This window comes from Pseudophryne corroboree, chromosome 9, assembly GCF_028390025.1.
Source record: "Pseudophryne corroboree isolate aPseCor3 chromosome 9, aPseCor3.hap2, whole genome shotgun sequence".
In the NCBI taxonomy this organism is placed as follows: domain Eukaryota; kingdom Metazoa; phylum Chordata; class Amphibia; order Anura; family Myobatrachidae; genus Pseudophryne; species Pseudophryne corroboree.
This window is the reverse complement of record NC_086452.1, coordinates 50,072,844-50,096,214: the sequence shown is the minus strand read 5'-3', so window position 1 is coordinate 50,096,214 and position 23,371 is coordinate 50,072,844. Positions and strand designations below refer to the sequence as shown.

At 47.9% G+C, this 23,371-nt stretch overlaps 1 protein-coding gene and 1 long non-coding RNA gene across 8 annotated transcripts in view; one reads left to right on the top strand and one right to left on the bottom strand.

Moving 5' to 3' along the window:
* The window catches only part of C9H1orf210 (chromosome 9 C1orf210 homolog), a 542,874-nt gene that overhangs the window by 499,178 nt on the left and 20,325 nt on the right, over window positions 1-23,371 (top strand). For all 7 annotated transcript variants that reach the window (XM_063939312.1, XM_063939313.1, XM_063939314.1 and 4 more), the window contains 2 exons: window positions 11,746-12,229; window positions 21,527-21,667. In XM_063939312.1, coding sequence (XP_063795382.1) covers window positions 11,746-12,229; window positions 21,527-21,667 — 625 coding nt within the window. The remainder of the gene's footprint in view (window positions 1-11,745; window positions 12,230-21,526; window positions 21,668-23,371) is intronic.
* On the bottom strand, window positions 4,238-10,321 carry LOC134957421 (uncharacterized). The gene is made up of 5 exons (XR_010186590.1): window positions 9,899-10,321; window positions 9,477-9,544; window positions 7,873-7,922; window positions 5,148-5,182; window positions 4,238-4,445 (listed from the first exon to the last, which is right to left on the bottom strand). It is a non-coding gene; the product is annotated as an uncharacterized LOC134957421 (long non-coding RNA).

Genomic DNA, 23,371 nt, shown 5'->3' with positions numbered 1-23,371 from the left:
TTATACAACATAAGGGTGGGTGGGAGGGCCCAAGGACAATTCCATCTTGCACCTCTTTTTTCTTTTCTTTTTCTTTGCATCATGTGCTGATTGGGGAGGGTTTTTTGGAAGGGACATCCTGCGTGACACTGCAGTGCCACTCCTAGATGGGCCCGGTGTTTGTGTCGGCCACTAGGGTCGCTAATCTTACTCACACAGTCAGCTACCTCATTGCGCCTCTTTTTTTCTTTGCGTCATGTGCTGTTTGGGGAGGGTTTTTTGGAAGGGCCATCCTGCGTGACACTGCAGTGCCACTCCTAGATGGGCCCGGTGTTTGTGTCGGCCACTAGGGTCGCTAATCTTACTCACACAGCTACCTCATTGCGCCTCTTTTTTTCTTTGCGTCATGTGCTGTTTGGGGAGGGTTTTTTGGAAGGGACATCCTGCGTGACACTGCAGTGCCACTCCTAGATGGGCCCGGTGTTTGTGTCGGCCACTAGGGTCGCTAATCTTACTCACACAGCTACCTCATTGCGCCTCTTTTTTTCTTTGCGTCATGTGCTGTTTGGGGAGGGTTTTTTGGAAGGGCCATCCTGCGTGACACTGCAGTGCCACTCCTAGATGGGCCCGGTGTTTGTGTCGGCCACTAGGGTCGCTAATCTTACTCACACAGCTACCTCATTGCGCCTCTTTTTTTCTTTGCGTCATGTGCTGTTTGGGGAGGGTTTTTTGGAAGGGACATCCTGCGTGACACTGCAGTGCCACTCCTAGATGGGCCCGGTGTTTGTGTCGGCCACTAGGGTCGCTTATCTTACTCACACAGCGACCTCGGTGCAAATTTTAGGACTAAAAATAATATTGTGAGGTGTGAGGTATTCAGAATAGACTGAAAATGAGTGTAAATTATGGTTTTTGAGGTTAATAATACTTTGGGATCAAAATGACCCCCAAATTCTATGATTTAAGCTGTTTTTTAGTGTTTTTTGAAAAAAACACCCGAATCCAAAACACACCCGAATCCGACAAAAAAAATTCGGTGAGGTTTTGCCAAAACGCGTTCGAACCCAAAACACGGCCGCGGAACCGAACCCAAAACCAAAACACAAAACCCGAAAAATTTCAGGCGCTCATCTCTAATTAGAACGCCGTTGGTGGGGCACAGTCCGGACAATGCAGATGTGTCCAGACCACTGTGGGGGCGGACCGCAGCACACGCAGCCACAGCAACCTGGGACATGGCGGGTAGCCGCCTGCCAGCGAACTAGCCCTGTGCTGGGCATACCCCTGCATGTCAAAGTAACTGATCATAGATGTGCTAAATTTAGCACATCTACAATCAGATCTGAATTACCCCCAGAGTGGTACGCACAAAGGTGATGTTGTGTTCCAGCCAAATGGTATCAATATGTAGCGGAACCAGAGCCGGCCCTAGGCATAGGCAAACTAGGCAAATGCCTAGGGCATTTGGTATGCCTAGGGGCACAAGCAGCTTCTGCTGATTAAAATGATATGTGGCATGCCTGTATTCTGTGTGTGATTGCGGCTGTATCTGCATACAAAATGCTACATTACACTGTCAAAAAAGGAGCCCGACATTAGCATAGCTGGCTGGGAGCTGCCAGCTGACTTGCGCTAGGCATCTGCTGTATAGTGTGTTGAGGCAGAATGTATGATGACACATCTGTATCAAAGCAGAGGCAGGGGTCACAGTGTTAGCGGCCATGTGAGTGCTGTGTGCGGGTGGGTTAGTTGTGCAGTGGTGTTCAGCATATGTGTAAGGGGAATTATGAGTATAAGGGCATTAATAAAGGTTGGCATAATGTGTAAGGTGCATTATGTTTATAATGACATTAATAATGTGTGTCATATGTGTAAGGGACATTACTGTGTGGTATTATATGTATAAATGCATTACTAATGTGTGGCATTATGTGTATAGGTGCTCTACTGTGTGACGTAACGTATAGAAAGGGCACTGCTGTGTGGTCTAATGTGAATTAAGAGCAATATGGTGTGGTGTAATGTGAATAAGGAGCAATTCAGTGTGATGTAATGTGAATAAGAGGCACTACTGTGAGGAATAACGTATATAAGGTAAAGTGGTACTACTGTGTGATGTAACATAAATAAGGAACACTATCACATGATAAAATGTGAATAAAGTTTCACTACTGTGTGGCCTAATTTGAATTGGGGGTACAATTGTGTGGCCAACACCCTTCCCAGCAAGAACACGCCCCTTTTTGCGCTGTGAGCCAAATGTGCTCACTGTTCATATATAAAATAGAAGCACCAAAATGAGGACTGCTATGGGTGAAGGGTGATGGTGCTTGGAAAGGGGTGCAGGGTCAGAGGCGGTACCAGCGGTGATGCTATGGGGCACCAGCCAAAATCTTGCCTAGGGCATCCTATTGGTTAGGGCCGGCTCTGAGCGGAACAGTGATGGACGTTCCTGGGTGGTGATTGGGAGGGGGAGAGTAGTGCACACAGAAGCGGCCCGTTCAGTGGGCGGGTTATGGGAGTGTCGCAGTCATGTCAGCCATAAGCATAGGAGGCCATGGTTAGACGGAGAACTTGCACCAGCCATAGCAGGTGGGAGCAGCTCAGTCCCTGCATATTGGGCCACACGGTTGTACACAAGGGAAGGAGATTGTAGCGGCATTTGCAGAAACTCACAGATGGGCGACCGTCAATACATGCTCCATGGAATCTGCCCCATCATGTGGTAACAAAGGCTGATGATGAACTATTCTGAGAGGCAATAGGTGACAGATCCTATATCAGGAACCTAAAGTATTTTAGTTAAGAGGGCGTTAGGTACACCTATGTGATGTGTCCACAAGATGATGGATCCATAAGAGCCACTGAATGTTAGATGTCACCTGTAACCAGATACTATATAGGAAAGTACATTGTGTTACTGGCATCTGGGGCAGAAGTTGGGAATTTGCTTGGAAATCCAGTACAGATGGGAGGTCTATTCATAACTTAATGGAGAAACTCAATATTCTGAGCAATAACGTCTCTGGGAAACTGCTGGTGAATATTTAACCAAGCTTTGGCCATGTTCTCTGGGGCATAACATCTTGTGAATCCGTATCTCATAGGCTGCTTGGGACTAATGCCATTCTGGAGCTTGGTGAGTCCGACTGCATGGCAGTCCCCATAGAAACTTATAGGAGCTGCTTTGCTGTCGGAATGGAAGGTCACTCCTTTTTAACCTGGGGATGCTTAATATTTGCATAACCTCCCCCCTCTGAACACTGGTGTTTTAGGGGTATAACCTGCAAATATACTTTAATAAATATTTCCCTTAATTTTATCAAAGTTAGCATTTTAGATCATAAGAAATTATAAGAAAACCAAACCAACCAATATAGGCAGCTTTGTAGTCACAGATTGCTCAGAGAGACTAGATTTACTAAACAGCGATTTTTGCTAGCCTCCATTCTCTATGCTTTATTAGTACAAACATGCCGGGACAGAGGCTCCGAAAAGAGACTGTACCAGAGGGGCCATTTTGTCTTTGTGCTCGGTCAAAAACAAAAATACTTTATTGCAGACCGTGAGGTACAATTGGCGAATGCTTGCATAGAGATTAATGTAAACATTCCCTCCCCTCAACCACCCAGGCCACCCACCCATTAGACATCCCCTTCATACTACACATACCTATATACTTCATCTCATTGAGAAATAGTAACGACAGACATTACAATACTTCTTATTCCAAATTTTCATTGTTCCCACATTTTCTCCCCCTCTCCCCTTTACACACGCCCGCTCTAAGCTGCGGCCTAACCAGTCATTTCCACTTTCATCCCAATCACCGGCTACACACACCATGATAACATTATATCCCTGAAGTCTGTATGTACTCTCTGACTGTGTGAAATGCGTTTCAACAAAAGACTTACAGCACTTATTCATTTAATGAGCAGAAGTTTTTTTTTATTTTTTGATGCAGGTGTGGGGGGGGGGGGTAGGTGGTAAGTCCCTTCCCCCATGGGTGTGACTGTCTGCACTGGTGTGGGTATGGCTGCTGCCTTAGATGTTATAATCCATGTGATGTATTTAGTCTTGTGTGGAGGTCAGCTGTGATCACGCGGTAGTCCTCCTGACCCTAGGAGAAGATGAAAAAATTCTGGCAGACTGGAGGAAGTGTAGGTACTTACCCTAGGTGTAGCTGTGGGGAATTACCTGGTATCTTAGGTGATTCCCCACAGCTACACCTAGGGTAAGTACCTACACTTCCTCCAGTCTGCCACACTCTCCTAGAGACAAGAGGATTACTGCGTGATCACAGCTGACATCACCATTACCCCCCATTGACTCTACATGGATTAGGCAGCAGCTTACATTGATTTTATACTAATACCCACACCAGCGCAGAGGTCACACCCATACTCCTAGATGTCTATCGGAGTTTTCCATAAGGGACATTCGAATCCCAGGACATCGTGTTCCTATAAAGAGAAGAGAAACCTTGTAAGTGACAAAGGTATAGAGACTCATATTCACAACGCAGACAGTGTAAAAGGCCATAAACAACTGAGAAAAGGCGGGAGGGAGTATGTATGAAGATGAGGTTGGAGATATAGGGCGGGATGTACTAAACTCCTCCGCTGTGGTATCTGGCTTTTCTCTGCGCTCCGTGTTTTCTCCGCGATTACTGGTCTCCTCTCCGCTGCCCGGTGCTACCCGTTGCTTCCTCATGCTCCCCGTTTTTTTCCCCTCTCACTGCGGTCCGCCTCATCACTGCCGCGGCCACTGAGTCCTGCGCTCTCCGTAACGCATGGTCAGCGCTACGCAACGGGTAGTGCCGCGCAGCGGAGAGGAGACCAGTAACCACGGAGAAAACACAGGGAGCACAGAGAAAAGCCAAATACCGCAGCGGAGGAGGTTAGTAAATCCCGCCCATAGGGAGCCGAGCAGCGCAGTTGGAGTGGGCCTTGTATGTGAGGGTGAGAGTTTGAGTATTCTGTAGGTGAAGTCTTGGTGGGGGGAGGGGGGCAATGTGGAGCAGCGAGACAAGTCTAGCTGTAGCGGATTGAAGGGAAGCCAGATGGGAGTGAGGGAGGCCTGTAAGGAGATGGTTGCAGTAGTCAAGATGGGAAAGGATGAGTGAGTGGGCAAGAGTTATATTGGCAGCTATGAAAGTCACTTACTTTTTAGATGCCCTCTGCCTTGGCCTCCGCGCTTTCTGTGGTACAGGGAAGAAAATACAATACGTTTAGGAGGATTATAGCGAGTAACCACCAATAGAAGCTAGTTACTAAATGTTACAGGTTTATTACATTTCATTCAGAAGATAACAAGATGACCATAAAGGTTACAGATATCCATCAGCAGACTAGGGTAAGCAGAGGTGGGGGTGTCAGTGGCGGCTAATGTAACGGGAATCCAAACACTATTCTGTCATTACATACACTGGTATATCAGACACAGTGGCCGCTAATGCTGGGTACACACCTGCGTGATCCCCGGATGATCAGGTAAAATGCTCCCAATCAGCCAGCTATGACCCCTGTGACCTCCTGTGAGGGAAGTGGAGATAGCGGCTCCTCTATGGGGATCAGGAGGTCACGTGTGCAGCACATAAGATGCGACCTCCTGGTCCCGACCATTGCAGGAGCGTTATCAGCTGTTTATCGGGTAATTCTCCTGCATCGGTACAGAGTACACACCTATACAATCAATGGCCGCTCACCCGATATCGGGAGAATGAGCTGACGATTGTATATGTTTGTGATTCCCGCATCCCTCTCTCTGCCCCCATGTTCCAGACTCCTTCCCCTCTGTTCTCCGCTGCATATATCTGCCTCAGGACAGGCCATAACTGATTATATAGCGCAAGGATAGATAGGGATGTAGTTACAATGCCGACATTCATAATGTTGATAAAACAAGATGGCGTTCACTAACGGGGCTGAGCTCCAGAATGCTTCCCATTCCGGAGCTTAGGAAATCTCACAATATAGACACCTATGGGCTGGCAGGGAGCTACACGCCACATCCCGGGTCACAGCGGATGCGTATGACATCACGCAGCCACCGCGGCCCACCCCCAACTGTCCGGACACGCCTCCGTTGTCCGTACCGTGCCCCACCAATGGCGTTCTAACGCCATTAACAAGCCCCCTCCCGCCCCGCGACTGCCTCTGCCTGTCAATCAGGCAGAGGCAATTGCAGCCCAGAGATGCTGATAGCATGTCACTGGTCTCCCGGGGTGCACACTCCACAAAATAATTCAGACTGCGATCACTGCCGCTGCAGCAATCCAGTCTGAGTTACTCCCCATGTGCACTGCAGGGGGGGGCAGATGTAACATGTGCAGAGAGTTAGATTTGGGTGGGTTATTTTGTTTCTGTGCAGGGTAAATACTGGCTGCTTTATTTTTACACTCCAATTTAGATTTCAGTTTTAGCACACCCCACCCAAATCTAACTCTCTCTGCACATGTTACATATGTGCGACTTAGTCTGTATATGAAGCACAACAGAACTTGGCGTGGAATAAAGCAGCGGCCGCTGCATACTAGCATTTCCTACACAGATTTTGACTCGGGGTGATTCAGATTGGATTGCGGCAGCGATCGCAGTCTGAATCCCTTTGTGCGCAGTCGCACCCCATGAGGCCCAGTGACGTGCTAACAGCATCTCTGGGCTGCGATCGCCTCTGCCTGATTGACAGGCAGAGATGGTCGCGGGGCAGGAGGGGGCGTGACAACGGCATTAGAACGTGGTGGACTATCCCTGTGCTGGGCGTCCCTTCCCCCTGCATGTCAGCGTAAATGATTGATCAGATCTGAATTACCCCCTCAGTCACACACAAGATATACATACAAGTGCCACATATCAAATAAATCAGCGCAGTCTCCTGATGCATCCTAGTCACATAGCATTGTGACTATGATGCATTATCGGGGCAGAAAACGATAGCGCAAACAGCGTCTCACAGGACCTGGCATACAGAGAAGGGCTGTTTGGTGCGGCCGCAGTGATGTATGAGGGCACAGCTGTAAATGTCTCCTCATGTCATTTATGGATAAAATGAACATAGAAAGGGGTCACTCAGGTGTGGCTGGAGCTGCTATCACTTCCTTGGAAGCAGCAGTGACACCGCTGTATGGTGATGAGGCAGGAGGCGTCTGTTACAAGCAGATGCCTCCTGCTACAGTAGTGACCCGACCTGTGTCCTAGGACGCAGCATCAGATCTCTCTCCCACCATCAGGCGGCTTATAGGGGTCAGAGATCCCTGGCCTCTTCTCACCCCCTAAATGGTGCCAACATCTCTCTATTCACAAATGGAGTCCGTCGCCGCCTCCCGCCCCGCCCCAGGGATGGCAGCAGACTGTCAGTCACTGACAGGCTGCTGCAGCTCTGCTTCCTATGTTGCGGGACACATTTGTGATGCTCAGAACGGGTCCTGCTCATGTGGTAAGTACTGAAAATCGGTGATTTGCAACGATGGGCGTAGGTGTAACCGCACCTGATTGAGGCCCAGTAATGTAAGACAGCGTTTTGTATGGTATGCCGGCGGCGGGCTCCCGGCGACCAGCATACCGGCACGAGAGCCTGACCGTCGGCATACCGATATCGTGGCGAGTGCAAATGAGCCCCTTGCGCTCGCCACGAGGGAGAATATCTGTCGGTATGCCAGGTGTTGGGATTCCGGCGCCGGTATACTGTGCGCCAGGATCCCGACATTCGGCATACTGAAGACCACCCTAGTTAGGGCTGTGATGGGAATTGACCCATGACCTCAGTGCTGTGAGGCAGCAATGCTAACCATTATACCATCCGTTCTGCCCAACTGTTATATGCCAGAGTCATACGGCTTAGTCTCCCCCATATGCCCTAGACTGACGTACAGAAGTTTTATTCACTTACTCTTGCCAGCTCATAGACGTCCACAACTCTAAGAATGTTATTTTCAATGACTGTAAAGAAAATACAAAACAACAGTCACACTAGTGTTTTGGATTCTGCAGCTGCCCATTGATGGGCATTGTGGCTGTACAATGTTTCCATATACTGTACTGCACTGTATATTACACACTATGGGAGGGATTCAATTACACGCTGAATTCAACTTAAAATGTTTAGCACTGGGGAACAGTGTTTAGCATATAACAGCTATGTGGAGATCTCTGTAACCATAATATAAGTGCTGGCATCAGTATAAAGACTCCTGGAGACCCACAACGCCTGAGCACAAGTGCTTTATACAACGCTCTGACTGACCGCTCTCCCAATGCAGATACTCCCCCACTGCTACACTGATCATTGCTGCACAACTTATGGCCGGTGTGGGGCTCCATGGCTGTGTATGACCGCTCTCCCAATGCAGATACTCCGCACTGCTACACTGATCATTGCTCAATGCTGCACAGCTTATGGCCGGTGTGGGGCTCCATGGCTGTGACTGACCGCTCTCCCAATGCAGATACTCCGCACTGCTACACTGATCATTGCTGCACAACTTATGGCCGGTGTGGGCCCCATGGCTGTGACTGACCGCTCTCCCAATGCAGATACTCCGCACTGCTACACTGATCATTGCTGCACAACTTATGGCTGGTGTGGACCCCATGGCTGTGACTGACCGCTCTCCCAATGCAGATACTCCCCACTGCTACACTGATCATTGCTGCACAACTTATGGCCGGTGTGGGCCCCATGGCTGTGACTGACCGCTCTCCCAATGCAGATACTCCGCACTGCTACACTGATCATTGCTGCACAACTTATGGCTGGTGTGGACCCCATGGCTGTGACTGACCGCTCTCCCAATGCAGATACTCCCCACTGCTACACTGATCATTGCTGCACAACTTATGGCCGGTGTGGGCCCCATGGCTGTGACTGACGCTCTCCCAATGCAGATACTCCCCACTGCTACACTGATCATTGCTGCACAACTTATGGCCGGTGTGGACCCCATGGCTGTGTATGACCGCTCTCCCAATGCAGATACTCCCCACTGCTACACTGATCATTGCTGCACAACTTATGGCCGGTGTGGGCCCCATGGCTGATCACGTTACTTATTACTCCCAAGTGCAGGATCAGGAACTGACATGACTGTGTACAGTGATTAGTGTTACATGTGCCTGCAGCCACCGGGCACATACATTCATAGTATATTATGCATCAGTCCCAATTTGCTCTACTTTAGAGAAGGTGTTTGATTTAGGTGAAGAGATTTTGGGAGCAAACCAAAATATACTGAGTCAGGGCATCACTAGGTATGTGTGGGCCCCGCAGCAACTGTATATAATATCCCTTATGTACCGCCTAGTGATGTATAATCTATATAACACAGAGACCTATAACAGGGAAGATCGGTCCCCCTCAGGTGTGTGCTGCACCCCCATAGCCTATGGTAGTTCCGTCCTTCTATTCAGTATCCTGACTGTAAGATTCCCCAAAGGTGTATAATGTGTAATCAGTGAGAGTTCTTATCATGTCACTGCTTTATCTACTGTACTTACTGGTCAGGCCATCATCTAATCTCCTGGCACATCTGATCATTATGTTCATTATTCCTGACATTGTTGAGCTGTTGAGTGCAAATATAATAAAAATTAGTAACCTATAAAATATATATATACAGATTATTACTATTAGCCTACATATTATATATACATAATAATAAATCTGGTGGAGAAATGTAAAACAGTAACAGGGACAGGTGATGTGCGATTATTATCTAGGTGTTAATTTGAGAACCTCCGTGTAATTGTCTTACTTGCTTACGACTGACATAATACTTCGCTGCTGCTATTTATTATTGAATACAGGTGTATTCTGATAATTATTATACTGCTATTAGTTTCTGCATAGTTGTACTATAAATGGGAAGCAATATCATATGTACTCCCTAGAAATATAAAGCCAAGGAAATCTCACTTACCACGACAAGTCTGTTCTTCTAGCTGTTCCGGGAGGTAATGGCCTGTTGCAGCCTGGAAGCAGCTGGAAGCATGAAGACTTATGACATCACAATTCATTGATGAATTTTTGACATCACAGTGGCCGGGCCATGGCATGTAAAGGGTGTAACTGTGTCTCCACGACATCAATCTCTAATACGCTTCTCCATGATTTGTGCTTTCAGTGATATTGGTTAAAAAAAGAAACTATAATATAGGGGTAAAGCCGCCCTAATAATGACCAAGAGACCGCTGAAGAGCGGCTATTACACCCGCGTTACCGAAATGTTATACTTTGTGACCGCTTTTATTTTAATCTTACATATAAATCCAACCTGACATTTTTATAGGACAATGGGGGACACCTAAGTTTTAGGGCAGTGGTTCCCAAACTCTGGTTTCAAGTACCCCCAACAGTTCATGTTTTCCAGGTCACCTAGCAGTTGAACAGGTGTATTCATTACTCACTGACACATTTTAAAAGACCCACAGGTGGAGCAAATTATTTCACTTGTAATCCTGTGAGGAGATCTGGTAAACATGAACTGTTGGGAGTACTTGAGGACCAAGTTTGGGAATCACTGATTTAGGGGATGCTTAATAAAGTCTTATCTTACATCTGCCCCACCTGCAGTGCAGCGTCGTATGTCAGATACTTTGTTGCTGCTCTCTAAAACGAGTGTTTCCGCATTTTCAAGTAACCCCACTATTCAGCAAAGGGTTAACAGAGAAGATAACGCAATTACCTTCTCCGTTCAGACCCATCTTGCTGAATATCACACAGTAAGGATCACGCCATTGATCTCTATTGTGGTTTAACGTGTGACCCTATTCAGAAAGCATCAAAATGTTAAACATCCCGATAAAATTTGACGCTATTTAATGTCATTTCAGAATGGCGTTCTATAAAGAAAATCCATAAACCTGACAAAAAATGCGGGGACGGAGCAAATTTCCCATCAGTCCCTGCAGCATCTTGTAGGCCCAGCTCCAGCCTCCCAAAAGTTCTAAGTGGATTTAAATGTGTATTTAAGCTATATATTAGTCTGTATATATTTATAAATAAAATGTATAAAAATGTATAAATAAACCACATAAATATAAATGTATACAGTCTATATACACATTTAGAAGCTTTGGGCGGCTGGAGCTGGCTTACAATTGCCGCCTGTCACACTGCAGACTTAACAATGCAAATAGAAGACTATTCGCATTGTTGAGTAAGAACATGACTGAGTATGCGCAGAATCAGAAATAGAAGGTTTTGTTTGCGGATTTCGGAAAACAAAGCCTTCTAGACCTTCGCAGGAACAGCGTGTTACTGCAACCACTGTTCCTTTGAAGTTTATTGCTGAATAGCTATGACAAAAAACAAAACAAGAATGTTACCGTGTCGATATTGCCCGATAATGATCGAGACACTATTGAGACTTTTCCTGAATAGAGCCCTTTATCTCTTATTTTATTTAAACACACTTATCTCCATCCCCATTTTCAATCCATTACGAGATAATAATGTTTATTAAACATCCCCCATCAGCACCTTGTTCTATGCGTTCGGCTTGGGCCGCCCCTCCGCCACATTACTGTATCGCCAGTCGTTGCCATGCCCCAACCCGCCGGCACCTTGTTCTGTGTGTCCACCGCACCAACCCATGGGGAGTGTAGAAATTGTGCCCCTCTGTCATGTTACAGGCTGTGTTTGGCAAATCACAGGAGCTGATTGGTTGATACTTTATCTCTCTCCACATTATATCTCTCCAAGCTTTGATAAATCTCCCCTATAGATTTACAAAAATACTAACTCTCGCTGTTGTTGTTTGTACAGGGCAGAGCAGACTGCAGCCAGAAAGGACTTACTCACATCCCACATACAGTCCCTCCAAACCTCCAGTCCCTGGACCTATCTGCTAACTCCATCCAGTTCTTACAACCGCTCCCTGGGAGATTTTCAGGTTTACTCCACCTCAACTTATCCGGTAACCCCCTGCACCACCTTCCAGCAGGGGCCTTCAAGAACTTAATCCGTCTGAGAACCTTGGACCTGGGCAACTGTGGTATCTATAAACTACATCACGATGTCTTTGAGGGGCTAGTCCTTCTTCAGACACTGATCTTGCGCAATAACAGCATAACCGCCATTGATGTCCGGAATCTTAAGTCACTGACCAAACTGGATGTGAGGGACACCCCATTGGCATCAGCCCATCCGCATAGACAGCCAAGCAGAGATGACCTCCTCTATCAAATGGGCAGCCGGGGGTTCTGTGACTGCTCTTCAATGAGGCGGCTCCATAGATCCAGTGAACAAGGTAGGAGCAGAGGATTTGGCAGAGGTGGCTGACAAGGCATAGCTATAAGCCCAGAGGTAACAGAGTGTGAGATTGGCAAGGGGCCAACACCAACCAGCTGCTATGAGGCAGAGACAAGATTATGGTGGGCACTATAATGTGGCTCATCGCTCTGTGGCTGGGGACGCCTGATTTGCTGACTGATCTATTGGTAATGTGTATGCATATTCGATTCTAGGGGATCCAAAAATGTGAGATTTTTAATTTTGGATAAGGGATACTCAACCTGTATGTTGGCCAGCAGACCAATTTGAAAATGTGCACCCACTTGTGATGTGGCCGACCTATCACGCTGTAAGTGGGTCGGCCATACACACAGCCAGATGTACTAATATATCTGCATCTTTGCTGCAGGGTGGACCTGATATGTCTGTGACTTCCATCAATCATGATTTGGCCACGCAGTATATGCAATAGGCAGTTGCATTTAACACTGATTGGCTGTTATTCTATTACCGTCCGGGCCTTGTAACATGAAGGTGGGGGGGGGGGGGGGGGGGACGACAAAGGGGACCCACATACAGGGCCTTAAGGTTCACGGGAGCCCCAAGGATAAGGGACACAAAAAACTGGGCATCAGTGCCAATATTGCTTTTTAAAATGTTTGCTCCACCTGCTGAATTTTAGTAATCTCCTATATATTAGCCCAAGTCTGTGACTCTGTGCGTGCCCGTAATGCTGGGCGGAGTCCCAGATATGGGCTGATCTACTCTATGCAGCGCTGCCACATACCATGCACCTTGGTGTAGAGGCTTCCAATCGTCCCTCCGGTCCCGCGCCGAAGATGTGTGAGGGCGGGAGGCGACTCTCTGACACCGAGCGCCTCTCACTCCCGCTCCCCGCCTGAGCCCCGGCGCCTCTCCCCTGCCGTCTGCCCCAGTGAGGAGAGAGGAAACCCTGCATAGCACTCCTATTGCCGGCTCCGATCTTCCAGGTACAGCAAGTCCCCGGCTGCCTCGGGGGGGAGGTAGAGATGTGCCTGCCGAGGGGGAAGGTGTGCCTAGCGGGGGGGACATGTGCGGCACAGCGGCTCACGCGGCAGCGGGGACAGCGCACACTGGTGTGCTCCCCGGCTGCCGAGGGAGAAGGGCTTGGCGGGGGTGGGAGAATGTGCCTGGGTGGGGGGGGGGGGGGGAACATATGAGGCAGAGTGCCCGACTCACCGGGAACAGGGACACCCCACACTGGTGTGCTCCCTGGCTGGCCGCGACACAGTTACCCTGACACTGCGCCCGGGTGGGCTGCGGCCCTGCTGCTACTAATGAACGACCACCCCCAGTGCCTCCTGACCCCCTACCCCACCTGCGGCACCCCCGCACCCGCTCATCCACCACCTGCAGCCCCTTCCACCATCCACTGCACCACCACCCCTCCCCCACATGCCGCGCCTCCAGACCCCCTACACCACCCACGGCCCCCACTCCCCTGCCCCTCCCTCAACCACAGACCCAACCACAGTCCCCATACCCCCCCCACCCCCTCCACCCACAGCCTCTACAGACACCCTCCCCCATCTTCCGTCAACCCCCGCAGCCGCCCATCCCCCACCCACAGCGCCTCCTCACCCCATACCGCACCTGCAGCACCCCTGCACCCGCCCATCCACCTCCCCTCCACCCACAGCCTCTACAGACACCCTCCCCCATCCGCCGTCAACCCCCGCAACTGCCCCTCCCTTACCCGCAGCACATCCTGACCCCTTACCCCACCCGCTGCCCCACTGCACCCGCACCACCTCCGGAACCCCTCCCCGATCTGCCGCACCCCCGCACCTGCCCCTCCCCCACGCACATCTCTTCCGAACCCCCTACCCCACCAGCAGCGCACCTACCCTTCCCCACCTGCAACGCCTCCGGCACCCCCTCACACAAAGTTAGCGGAAGGTGGGATGTCCTTAAGAAAGACTATAGGGACTTAGGAAAGAAACTGAAGGCAAGGACATCTAAGGTAATATTCTCGGAATTATTACCAGTGCCACGCGCTAGTCCAGGGAGGCAGAGGGAGATTAGGGAGGTAAATGTGTAGCTTAGGGATTGGTGCAGGAAAGAGGGGTTTGTGTTCCTGGAACACTGGGCGGACTTCTCAGTCAGGCGCCATCTCTTTTGTCGTGACGGATTGCACCTGACTGAGGAGGGGGCAGCGGTGCTGGGGGGAAGGATGGTTAGAAGGTTGGAGGAGATTTTAAACTAGGAGCCTGGGGGGAGGGTTTAGCTAGTAACTACGGGTCATGCAGTGAGAATAGTGGGGACGGCAGTAGTAAACGAAATGGGGGAGAAGTTGGGGGGAGGGTAAGAGCAGGCGGTAAGTTTACTAACATGGGTACTAAAAGGGATTTTACCAAAGCACTAACCAATGACGATTACAGGTCATCCTTGCCACATAAGGTGAAAGATGTCCCTAACGCAAGGGAAAATACTTATCTTAGTTGTATGTATGTAAACGCCAGAAGCATTACTGGTAAAAAGGGTGAACTAGAAATACTTGCAGCAAGCAAACAGTATGATATTATAGGCATTACTGAAACTTGGTGGGATGAATCTCATGATTGGACAGTCAATCTAGAGGGCTATACACTGTTTAGGAGAGACAGACTTAATAAAAAGGGTGGAGGGGTGTGTCTGTACGTAAAGCCGTTTTTAAAACCTAATATATGGGAAGATCGTCAGGAGGGGACTGTAGACACTGTTGAGACATTATGGGTAGAAATTGCATGCGGGGAAAAAGGAACAAAAAAGTTAGTATTGGGTGTATGCTATAGGCCGCCTGGTATCAACGCATCTGATGATGAATTGTTACTAAAGCAAATTGAAAAAGCAGCAGGAGTAGGAGACATAGTAGTGATGGGAGATTTTAACTATCCAGAGATAAACTGGAAAAACGATTCATGTGATACTGCTAGGGGCAGTATGTTTTTAAACACACTAAATGATAACTACCTAGTCCAACTAATTGAGGAACCAACTAGGTACAATGCAATCTTAGACCTGGTATTAACAAACAATCAGGATTTGGTATCGGGTATTATAGTAGGGGAACCCATAGGAAACAGCGACCACAATATGGTCACATTCAATATCAGTTTCTACAAACAGCCCTATACTGGCTCAACTAGGACTTTAAACTTTAGCAAAGCCAACTTTGAAATGATGAGGGTATTTTTCAGGGATATTGAATGGGAAGGTTTGTTTGTAGGAAAAAATACTACGGAGAAATGGGAGGTACTAAAATTCCTGCTAGCTAAAAATACACTCAAATATATTCCTATGAGTAGCAAAAAAGGGAATAAAAATCATAAACTGATGTGGCTTAACAAAAAGATTAAGGAACTTATGGGCAAGAAAAGGCGAGCATTTAAAAAATACAAATCTGACGGGGATGCAGAGTCATTTCAGCAATATAAGGAATGTAACAAAAATTGCAAAAAGGAAATAAGAGCGGCTAAAGTAGAAACTGAAAAACTAGTAGCAAAGGAAAGCAAAGCGAATCCCAAAAAATTCTTTAAATACATTAATAGCAAGAGATTAAAAAAGGAGAGTATAGGCCCTTTGAAAGACAAGTTGGGAGTCTTAAGCAAAAATGATAATGACATAGCGGACACACTAAATGAGTTTTTTTCAACAGTATTCACTAGAGAGGACCCAATTCAGGGACTGACACACAATCTCAATAATGACAATATCACACTGATAGGTACTTATTTAAGCGAGGAAGTAGTCTGTGACCGAATAAAACATTTAAAGATTAATAAATCACCAGGGCCCGATGGTATTCATCCAAGGGTTCTAATGGAGCTTCACTCTGAACTGGCAAAACCACTATCTTTGATCTTTGAGGATTCAGTTATATCAGGTATGGTTCCCAAAGACTGGTGTATAGCGGAAGTAGTGCCTATATTCAAAAAGGGAAGTAAAGCTGAACCAGGTAATTATAGACCAGTTAGTCTTACATCTATAGTGGGGAAAGTATTGGAAGGTATTCTAAGAGATAGTATTCAGAAGTTCCTTGAAACCAATAAGGTCATTAAAAGGAATCATCATGGGTTTATGAAGGACAGATCCTGTCAAACCAACTTACTTGGCTTTTATGAAACAGTAAGCGCAAACCTAGATCAGGGTAAAGACGTGGATGTAATCTTTTTAGACTTTGCCAAAGCGTTCGATACTGTACCACACATGAGACTTATATACAAGCTACAAGAATCAGGGCTAGGAAGCACAATATGCACTTGGGTCAAAAACTGGTTAGATAATAGGAAGCAGCGCGTTGTGGTTAATGGATCTTTTTCAACTTGGACTGAAGTGCTAAGTGGTGTGCCGCAAGGCTCAGTATTAGGACCGCTATTGTTCAATATTTTCATTAACGACCTAACAGAAGGTCTAGCGAGCATGGTGTCAATTTTTGCAGATGATACCAAATTGTGTAAGGCTATAAATACAGAGGAGGATGCTGAGTCTCTTCAGAACGACTTAGTTAAATTAGAAGCATGGGCAGCCAAATGGAGAATGCGCTTCAACACAGACAAGTGTAAGGTAATGCACTGTGGTAACAAGAACAAAAATTACACCTACCTACTAAATGGGGTAAAATTAGGGGATTCTGTACTGGAAAAGGACTTAGGTGTCCTCATAGATAGCAAGCTAAGCAGTAGTACCCAAAGTAGGACTGCAGCAAAGAAGGCTAATAAGATATTAGCATGCATAAAACGGGGTATTGATGCTAGGGACGAGAGTATTATACTCCCGTTATATAAATCACTAGTGAGGTCACACCTTGAATACTGTGTACAGTTCTGGGCACCGTACTACAAAAAGGATATCCTGGAGCTTGAAAAGGTACAGAGGAGGGCGACCAAACTAATTAAGGGCATGGAGACGATGGAATACAAGGAAAGGCTTGAAAGACTAGGCATGTTTACATTGGAAAAGCGGAGACTAAGAGGGGATATGATCAACATCTACAAATATATAAAGGGACAATACACAGAGCTTGCGCGGGACCTGTTTTTGGTTAGATCAACACAGAGGACTCGTGGACACTCGCTCAGGTTAGAGGAGAGGAGATTCCGCACAATACGGCGTAAAGGCTTTTTCACGGTAAGGACAATACGTGTTTGGAATTCCCTGCCCGAGGGAGTTGTAATGGCGGAATCTGTCAACACCTTTAAGAATGGGTTAGATAAATTCCTATTGGAAAAGGATATCCAGGGGTATGGTGCATAGTCATGCATTATAGTTACTATAAATAGGGATTAAATGCAATGGCTGACAGCAGCATCAGTCAGAAATTTTAGTCAAATCATCATGCATAGGACACCACAAATAGGTTGAACTCGATGGACAATTGTCTTTTTTCAACCTCAGATACTATGTTACTATGTTACCCAGCCCCCAGATCCCCGTACCTCCTGACCCCCTACCCCACCCGCACGGCCCCACTCGCATGGCCCCACTGCATCCGCTCCTCCACTACCCGCTGCTCCTCCCGACCCCATCTGCCCCCCCCCACCTGCCCATCCCCCACGTGCATCGCTTCCGGACCCCCTACCCCACCAGCAGCGCACTCGCCCCTTCCCCACCTGCAGCCCCTCCGGAACCCCCTCACCCAGCCCCCAGATCCCCGTACCTGCCCCTCCCCTACCCGCGGCACCCCCCACCCTCCTCCACCCATACCGCCTCTGGATCCCACTCCCCCGCACATCCCCACCCGCAGCGCCTAACGACCCCATCCACTTTCCCCCCCACACCCGCTGCATTCTGTACAGTGTGCCCTGCAGGCGCTGTTCACACCGTCGCAAGGGCCTACGCCCCTTTACCATCCAACCCCCTTTAATTGTGCAATATTGAACCGCTCACAAAACTAGGAATGCAGGTAATACTTCATATAATACATATATTGAATGGCGTACAGGGGTTAAGGGGGCGTAGCCCCTTACGACGGTGCGAAGAGCGCCCGTAGGGCGCGATGAAGCACCTAGTAACACAATTAAGAGTGTATATACAGTATGTGACAATTTACTGAAAGATAAAACGTCGATTATTCACTTGGCAGGTGTTTAAGCCTTATTGACAAGCTGGGAGTGCAGCACGCTCTGTTTCTATATCTATAGAGAGAGAGAGAGATGTGTACATTCTATCTATCTATCTATCTATCTATCTATCTATCTATCTATCTATCCATCTATCTATCTATCTATATATCTATCGGTATTTTTTTAAAGCGGCCCCACATTTTAAAAGGGGGTGGTCAAGGGGGGTTGCAGGGGGCCCCGGAGATATCGGCCTTAAGATTTCTGTTGCCGGCCATGACCCTAACCCAGACCCCTAAACTAACCCTAATGCTTAACCCTAAAGGGCAGACTGGATAGGGCATGTGATTCTTATCTGCTGTAAAATGCTATATTTCTATGTATATTGTGTATTGCAGGAAAATATCTGCAAGTCCAACAGTACGGTAACTGCTGTATATACTTGCTCTTGTGGGGTGAGAACATCTCCCCTAATTGAATTCAGCCCTATGAATTGAGGTTGTGTGATCCTTGTGCAGCAGTCACAGAAAGGGTTAATCTCTGCAGCTTGTCACTCAAAATACATTTTGCTCTTTTATTTTTGCAGACCCTGAGCTGGGAGCTGTAACCCACAGAACAGCTGCAATAATTACTCTAATGCTGGTCATACATCAGGTCAATATCGTGCACGAATGCACAATATCGACACGTCGATTGACGCATTGTGTGCATGATTATGATGCATGATTACGATGCAATGCGGGTCGCACGTCGCATCAAATGATCATATGTGCAGCCCATATTATCCGTCGCAATCGTCTGCACATCGTACCATGGGGGGTTATTCAGAGTTGTTAGCAAACCAAAACAGTTAGCAATTGAGCAAAACCAAGGACCTAAATCAGACCTGATCGCAGCAGCAAATTTGTTAGCTAATGGGCAAAACCATGTTCACTGCAGGTGGGGCAGATGTAACATGTGCAGAGAGAGTTCGATTTGGGTGGGTTACTTTGTTTCTGTGTAGGGTAAACAATATAACCCACCCAAATCGAACTATCTCTGCACATGTTATATCTGCCCCACCTGCACTGCACATGGTTTTACCCAATTGATAATTTATTTGGTTTCCTAAAAACACTGAATAACCCCCCATGTTTGATGTACATACGATGCATGGTACAATTTTGAGTGACATTTCCCTGTTTCTTATTTTATTATTTTTGGGTGAGGCACACCATTGATCGTTTAACGACCTGTCGTGTGTCCAGAGCCTCAAATCGTGGGTCCAGAGATGCCGGGGGAATTGAAGGGAAATCGTGCCTGGAATCGGATTGGATGATGGTCGTTCTGGTGTATGGCCAGCATTATATATAACACATCCAACACTTCTATATTGCTGTATAGTGGATGTAATTCTCAGTATATGTCACTGACAGCTGCGTTGTCCCACTTGTGTAATCATTTAAGTCTCAGTATATGTCACTGACAGGTGCACAGTACCACTTGCGTACTCCTTTGTAAAGCATGTAATTCTCACTATATGTTGCTGACAGCTGCACAGTACCATTTGTGTAATCCTTTGTAAAGCATGTAAGTCTCAGTATATGTCACTGACAGTTGCACAGTGCCACTTGCGTACTCCTTTGTAAAGCATGTAATTCTCAGTATATATCGCTGACAGCTGCACAGCACCATTTGTGTAATCCTTTGTAAAGCATGTAAGTCTCAGTATATGTCACTGACAGCTGCACAGTGCCACTTACGTACTCCTTTGTAAAGCATGTAAGTCTCAGTATATGTCACTGACAGCTGCACAGTGCCACTTGTGTAATCCTTTGTAAAGCATGTAAGTCTCAGTATATGTCACTGTCAGCTGCACAGTACCACTTGTGTAATCCTTTGTAAAGCATGTAAGTCTCAGTATATGTCACTGACAGCTGCACAGTGCCACTTGCGTACTCCTTTGTATAGCATGTAAGTCTCAGTATATGTCACTGACAGCTGCACAGTGCCACTTGTGTAATCCTTTGTAAAGCATGTAATTCTAAGTATATGTCACTGTCAGCTGCACAGTACCACTTGTGTAATCCTTTGTAAAGCATGTAAGTCTCAGTATATGTCACTGACAGCTGCACAGTGCCACTTGCATAATCCTTTGTATAGCATGTAATTCTCAGTATATGTCACTGACAGCTGCACCACGGCACTTCTGTAATACTGTATACTGGATGTAATTCTCTGTATATAGGCCCTCATTCCGAGTCGTTCGCTCTGTATTTTTCTTCGCATCGCAGCGTTTTTCTGCTTAGTACGCATGCGCAATGTTCGCACTGCGACTGCGCCAAGTAATTTTGCTATGAGGATAGTATTTTTACTCACGGCTTTTTCTTCGCTCCGGCGATCCTAGTGTGATTGACAGGAAATGGGTGTTACTGGGTGGAAACACGGCGTTTTATGGGCGTGTGGATAAAAACGCTACCGTTTCCGGAAAAAACGCGGGAGTGGCTGGAGAAACGGAGGAGTGTCTGGGCGAACGCTGGGTGTGTTTGTGACGTCAAACCAGGAACGACAAGCACTGAACTGATCGCAGATGCCGAGTAAGGTTGAAGCTACTCAGACACTGCTAAGTAGTTTGTAATCGCAATATTGCGAATACATCGTTCGCAATTTTAAGAAGCTAAGATTCACTCCCAGTAGGCGGCGGCTTAGCGTGTGTAACTCTGCTAAAATCGCCTTGCAAGCGAACAACTCGGAATGAGGGCCATAGTATAGAGAAATGCTATATTATATTGTGGTCACTGCGATGGTTTGAGTCAGACTTGTATGCTAATCTGATGGTTAGTGTACAAGTCCGATGGTGGGTAACCAGGAGGTTACTCAGATGATGGTGGGTAACCAGGAGGTTACTCAGATTACCGATGGTTATGCAGTGTGATCCAATGGTGCCCTCTGTGCTAGAAACCTGTTCCCTAAGGACCAAGGGGATTTTGCTCCTCTCTTAACATCCCCCCCCCCCCCAGATCTATTGAGATATACAATAAAATTGGTTTCCCGTGTCCTATCAGTCACTGAGTCTATGATTGTGTCCCACTGAAACCTAATATTTTTTATTTTTTTTACATGTTGGACTAAGGTTTTGTGAAAAATATTCACCAGTTAAAGGGTGGAATATAAGCAATGTAAAGGTCATTAGGAAGGTCAGCAAGGTCAGAGAACATTAACCAATGCACCTAATGTTCCTTCTCTGTTTCCAGTGTCTGGTGAGTTCTGCCCCTGTATGATGCTGACAGAAGAGATGGATCACCATGTACAAAAGACTGGGCGGAGTGAGGTCATCAAGCGCTTCATCCGTGATGTCACTGAAAGCACCTACAACAGCACGGCATACAACCTCAGTAAGTCACGTACAGTGGTGCAAGTAGAAAAAAATGTCTTGCAGGAACTGTGTGCGCGTGCCAAAAAAATGGGTGTGGCTAAATGTCACATGGGGCGTGGCCAATGAAAATGGGGGCGTGGTATACATATGGGGGGAGGGGCAGATACACATATGACCCCAGTAGTGCCAGATATACGTTGCCCCACAGTGCCAGATATACATTGCCCCACCACGCCAGATATACATTGCCCCACAGTGCCAGATACACATTGCCCCACAGTGCCAGATACACAAATGCCCCCAGAGTGCCAGATATACATTGCCTCACAGTGCCAGATATACATTACCTCACTGTGCCAGATACACAAATGCCCCCAGAGTGCCAGATATAAATTGCCTCACAGTGTCAGATACACAAATGCCCTTACTATGTCAGATATACATTGCCCCCCAGTGCCAGATACAGAAATGCCCCCACAGTGCCAGATATGCCCACAGTGCCAGATAGAGATGCTCCCATTGCCAGATACACATGTCCCCCCAGTGCCAGATATGCCCTCAGTGTCAGAAATGCCCCCAGTGCCAGATACACATGTCCCCGCAGTGCCAGATATGGCCACAGTGCCAGATACACATGTCCCCCCAGTGCCAGATATGCCCCCAGTGCCAAATACACATGTCCCTCCAGTGCCAGATATGCCCCCAGTGCCAGATACACATGTCCCTCCAGTGCCAGATATGCCCCCAGTGCCAGATACACATGTCCCCCCAGTGCCAGATATGCCCCCAGTGCCAGATACACATGCCCCCCCCAGTGCCAGATATGCCTCCAGTGCCAGATACAGATGTCCCCCCAGTGCCAGATATGCCCCCAGTGCCAGATACACATGTCCACCCCAGTGCCAGATATGCCCCCAGTGCCAGATACACATGCCCCCCCCCCAGTGCCAGATATGCCTCCAGTGCCAGATACACATGTCCCCCCAGTGCCAGATATACCCCCAGTGCCAGATACACATGTCCCCCCAGTGCCAGATATGCCCCCAGTGCCAGATACACATGTCCCCCCAGTGCCAGATATGCCTCCAGTGCCAGATACACATGTCCCCCCAGTGCCAGATATACCCCCAGTGCCTGATACACATGTCCCCCCAGTGCCAGATATGCCCCCAGTGCCAGATACACATGTCCCCCCAGTGCCAGATATGCCCCCAGTGCCAGATACACATGCCCCCCCCCAGTGCCAGATATGCCTCCAGTGCCAGATACACATGCCCCCCCCCCCAGTGCCAGATATGCCTCCAGTGCCAGATACACATGTCCCCCCAGTGCCAGATATGCCCCCAGTGCCAGATACACATGCCCCCCCCCCCAGTGCCAGATATGCCTCCAGTGCCAGATACACATGCCCCCCCCAGTGCCAGATATGTCCCCAGTGCCAGATACACATGTCCCCCCAGTGCCAGGTATGCCCCCAGTGCCAGGTATACATGCCCCTCTTCCCCTGCTGCTCACCGCTGCTGCTGTCCTGTGTGTGAGTGGAGGAGAGTGCAGCCTGCGCCTCTCCCGCCCCTCAGTCTCTGGCAGGTGTCTTCATTCAATTCAGCGCCGATCCGTGAGCCTATCAAAGCTGCGCGAGCTCTAATTGGCTCATGGGCGGCGCTGACTTGAACGAAGACCCTGAGGGGCAGGAGAGGCGCAGGCTGCGCTCTCCTCCCCTCAC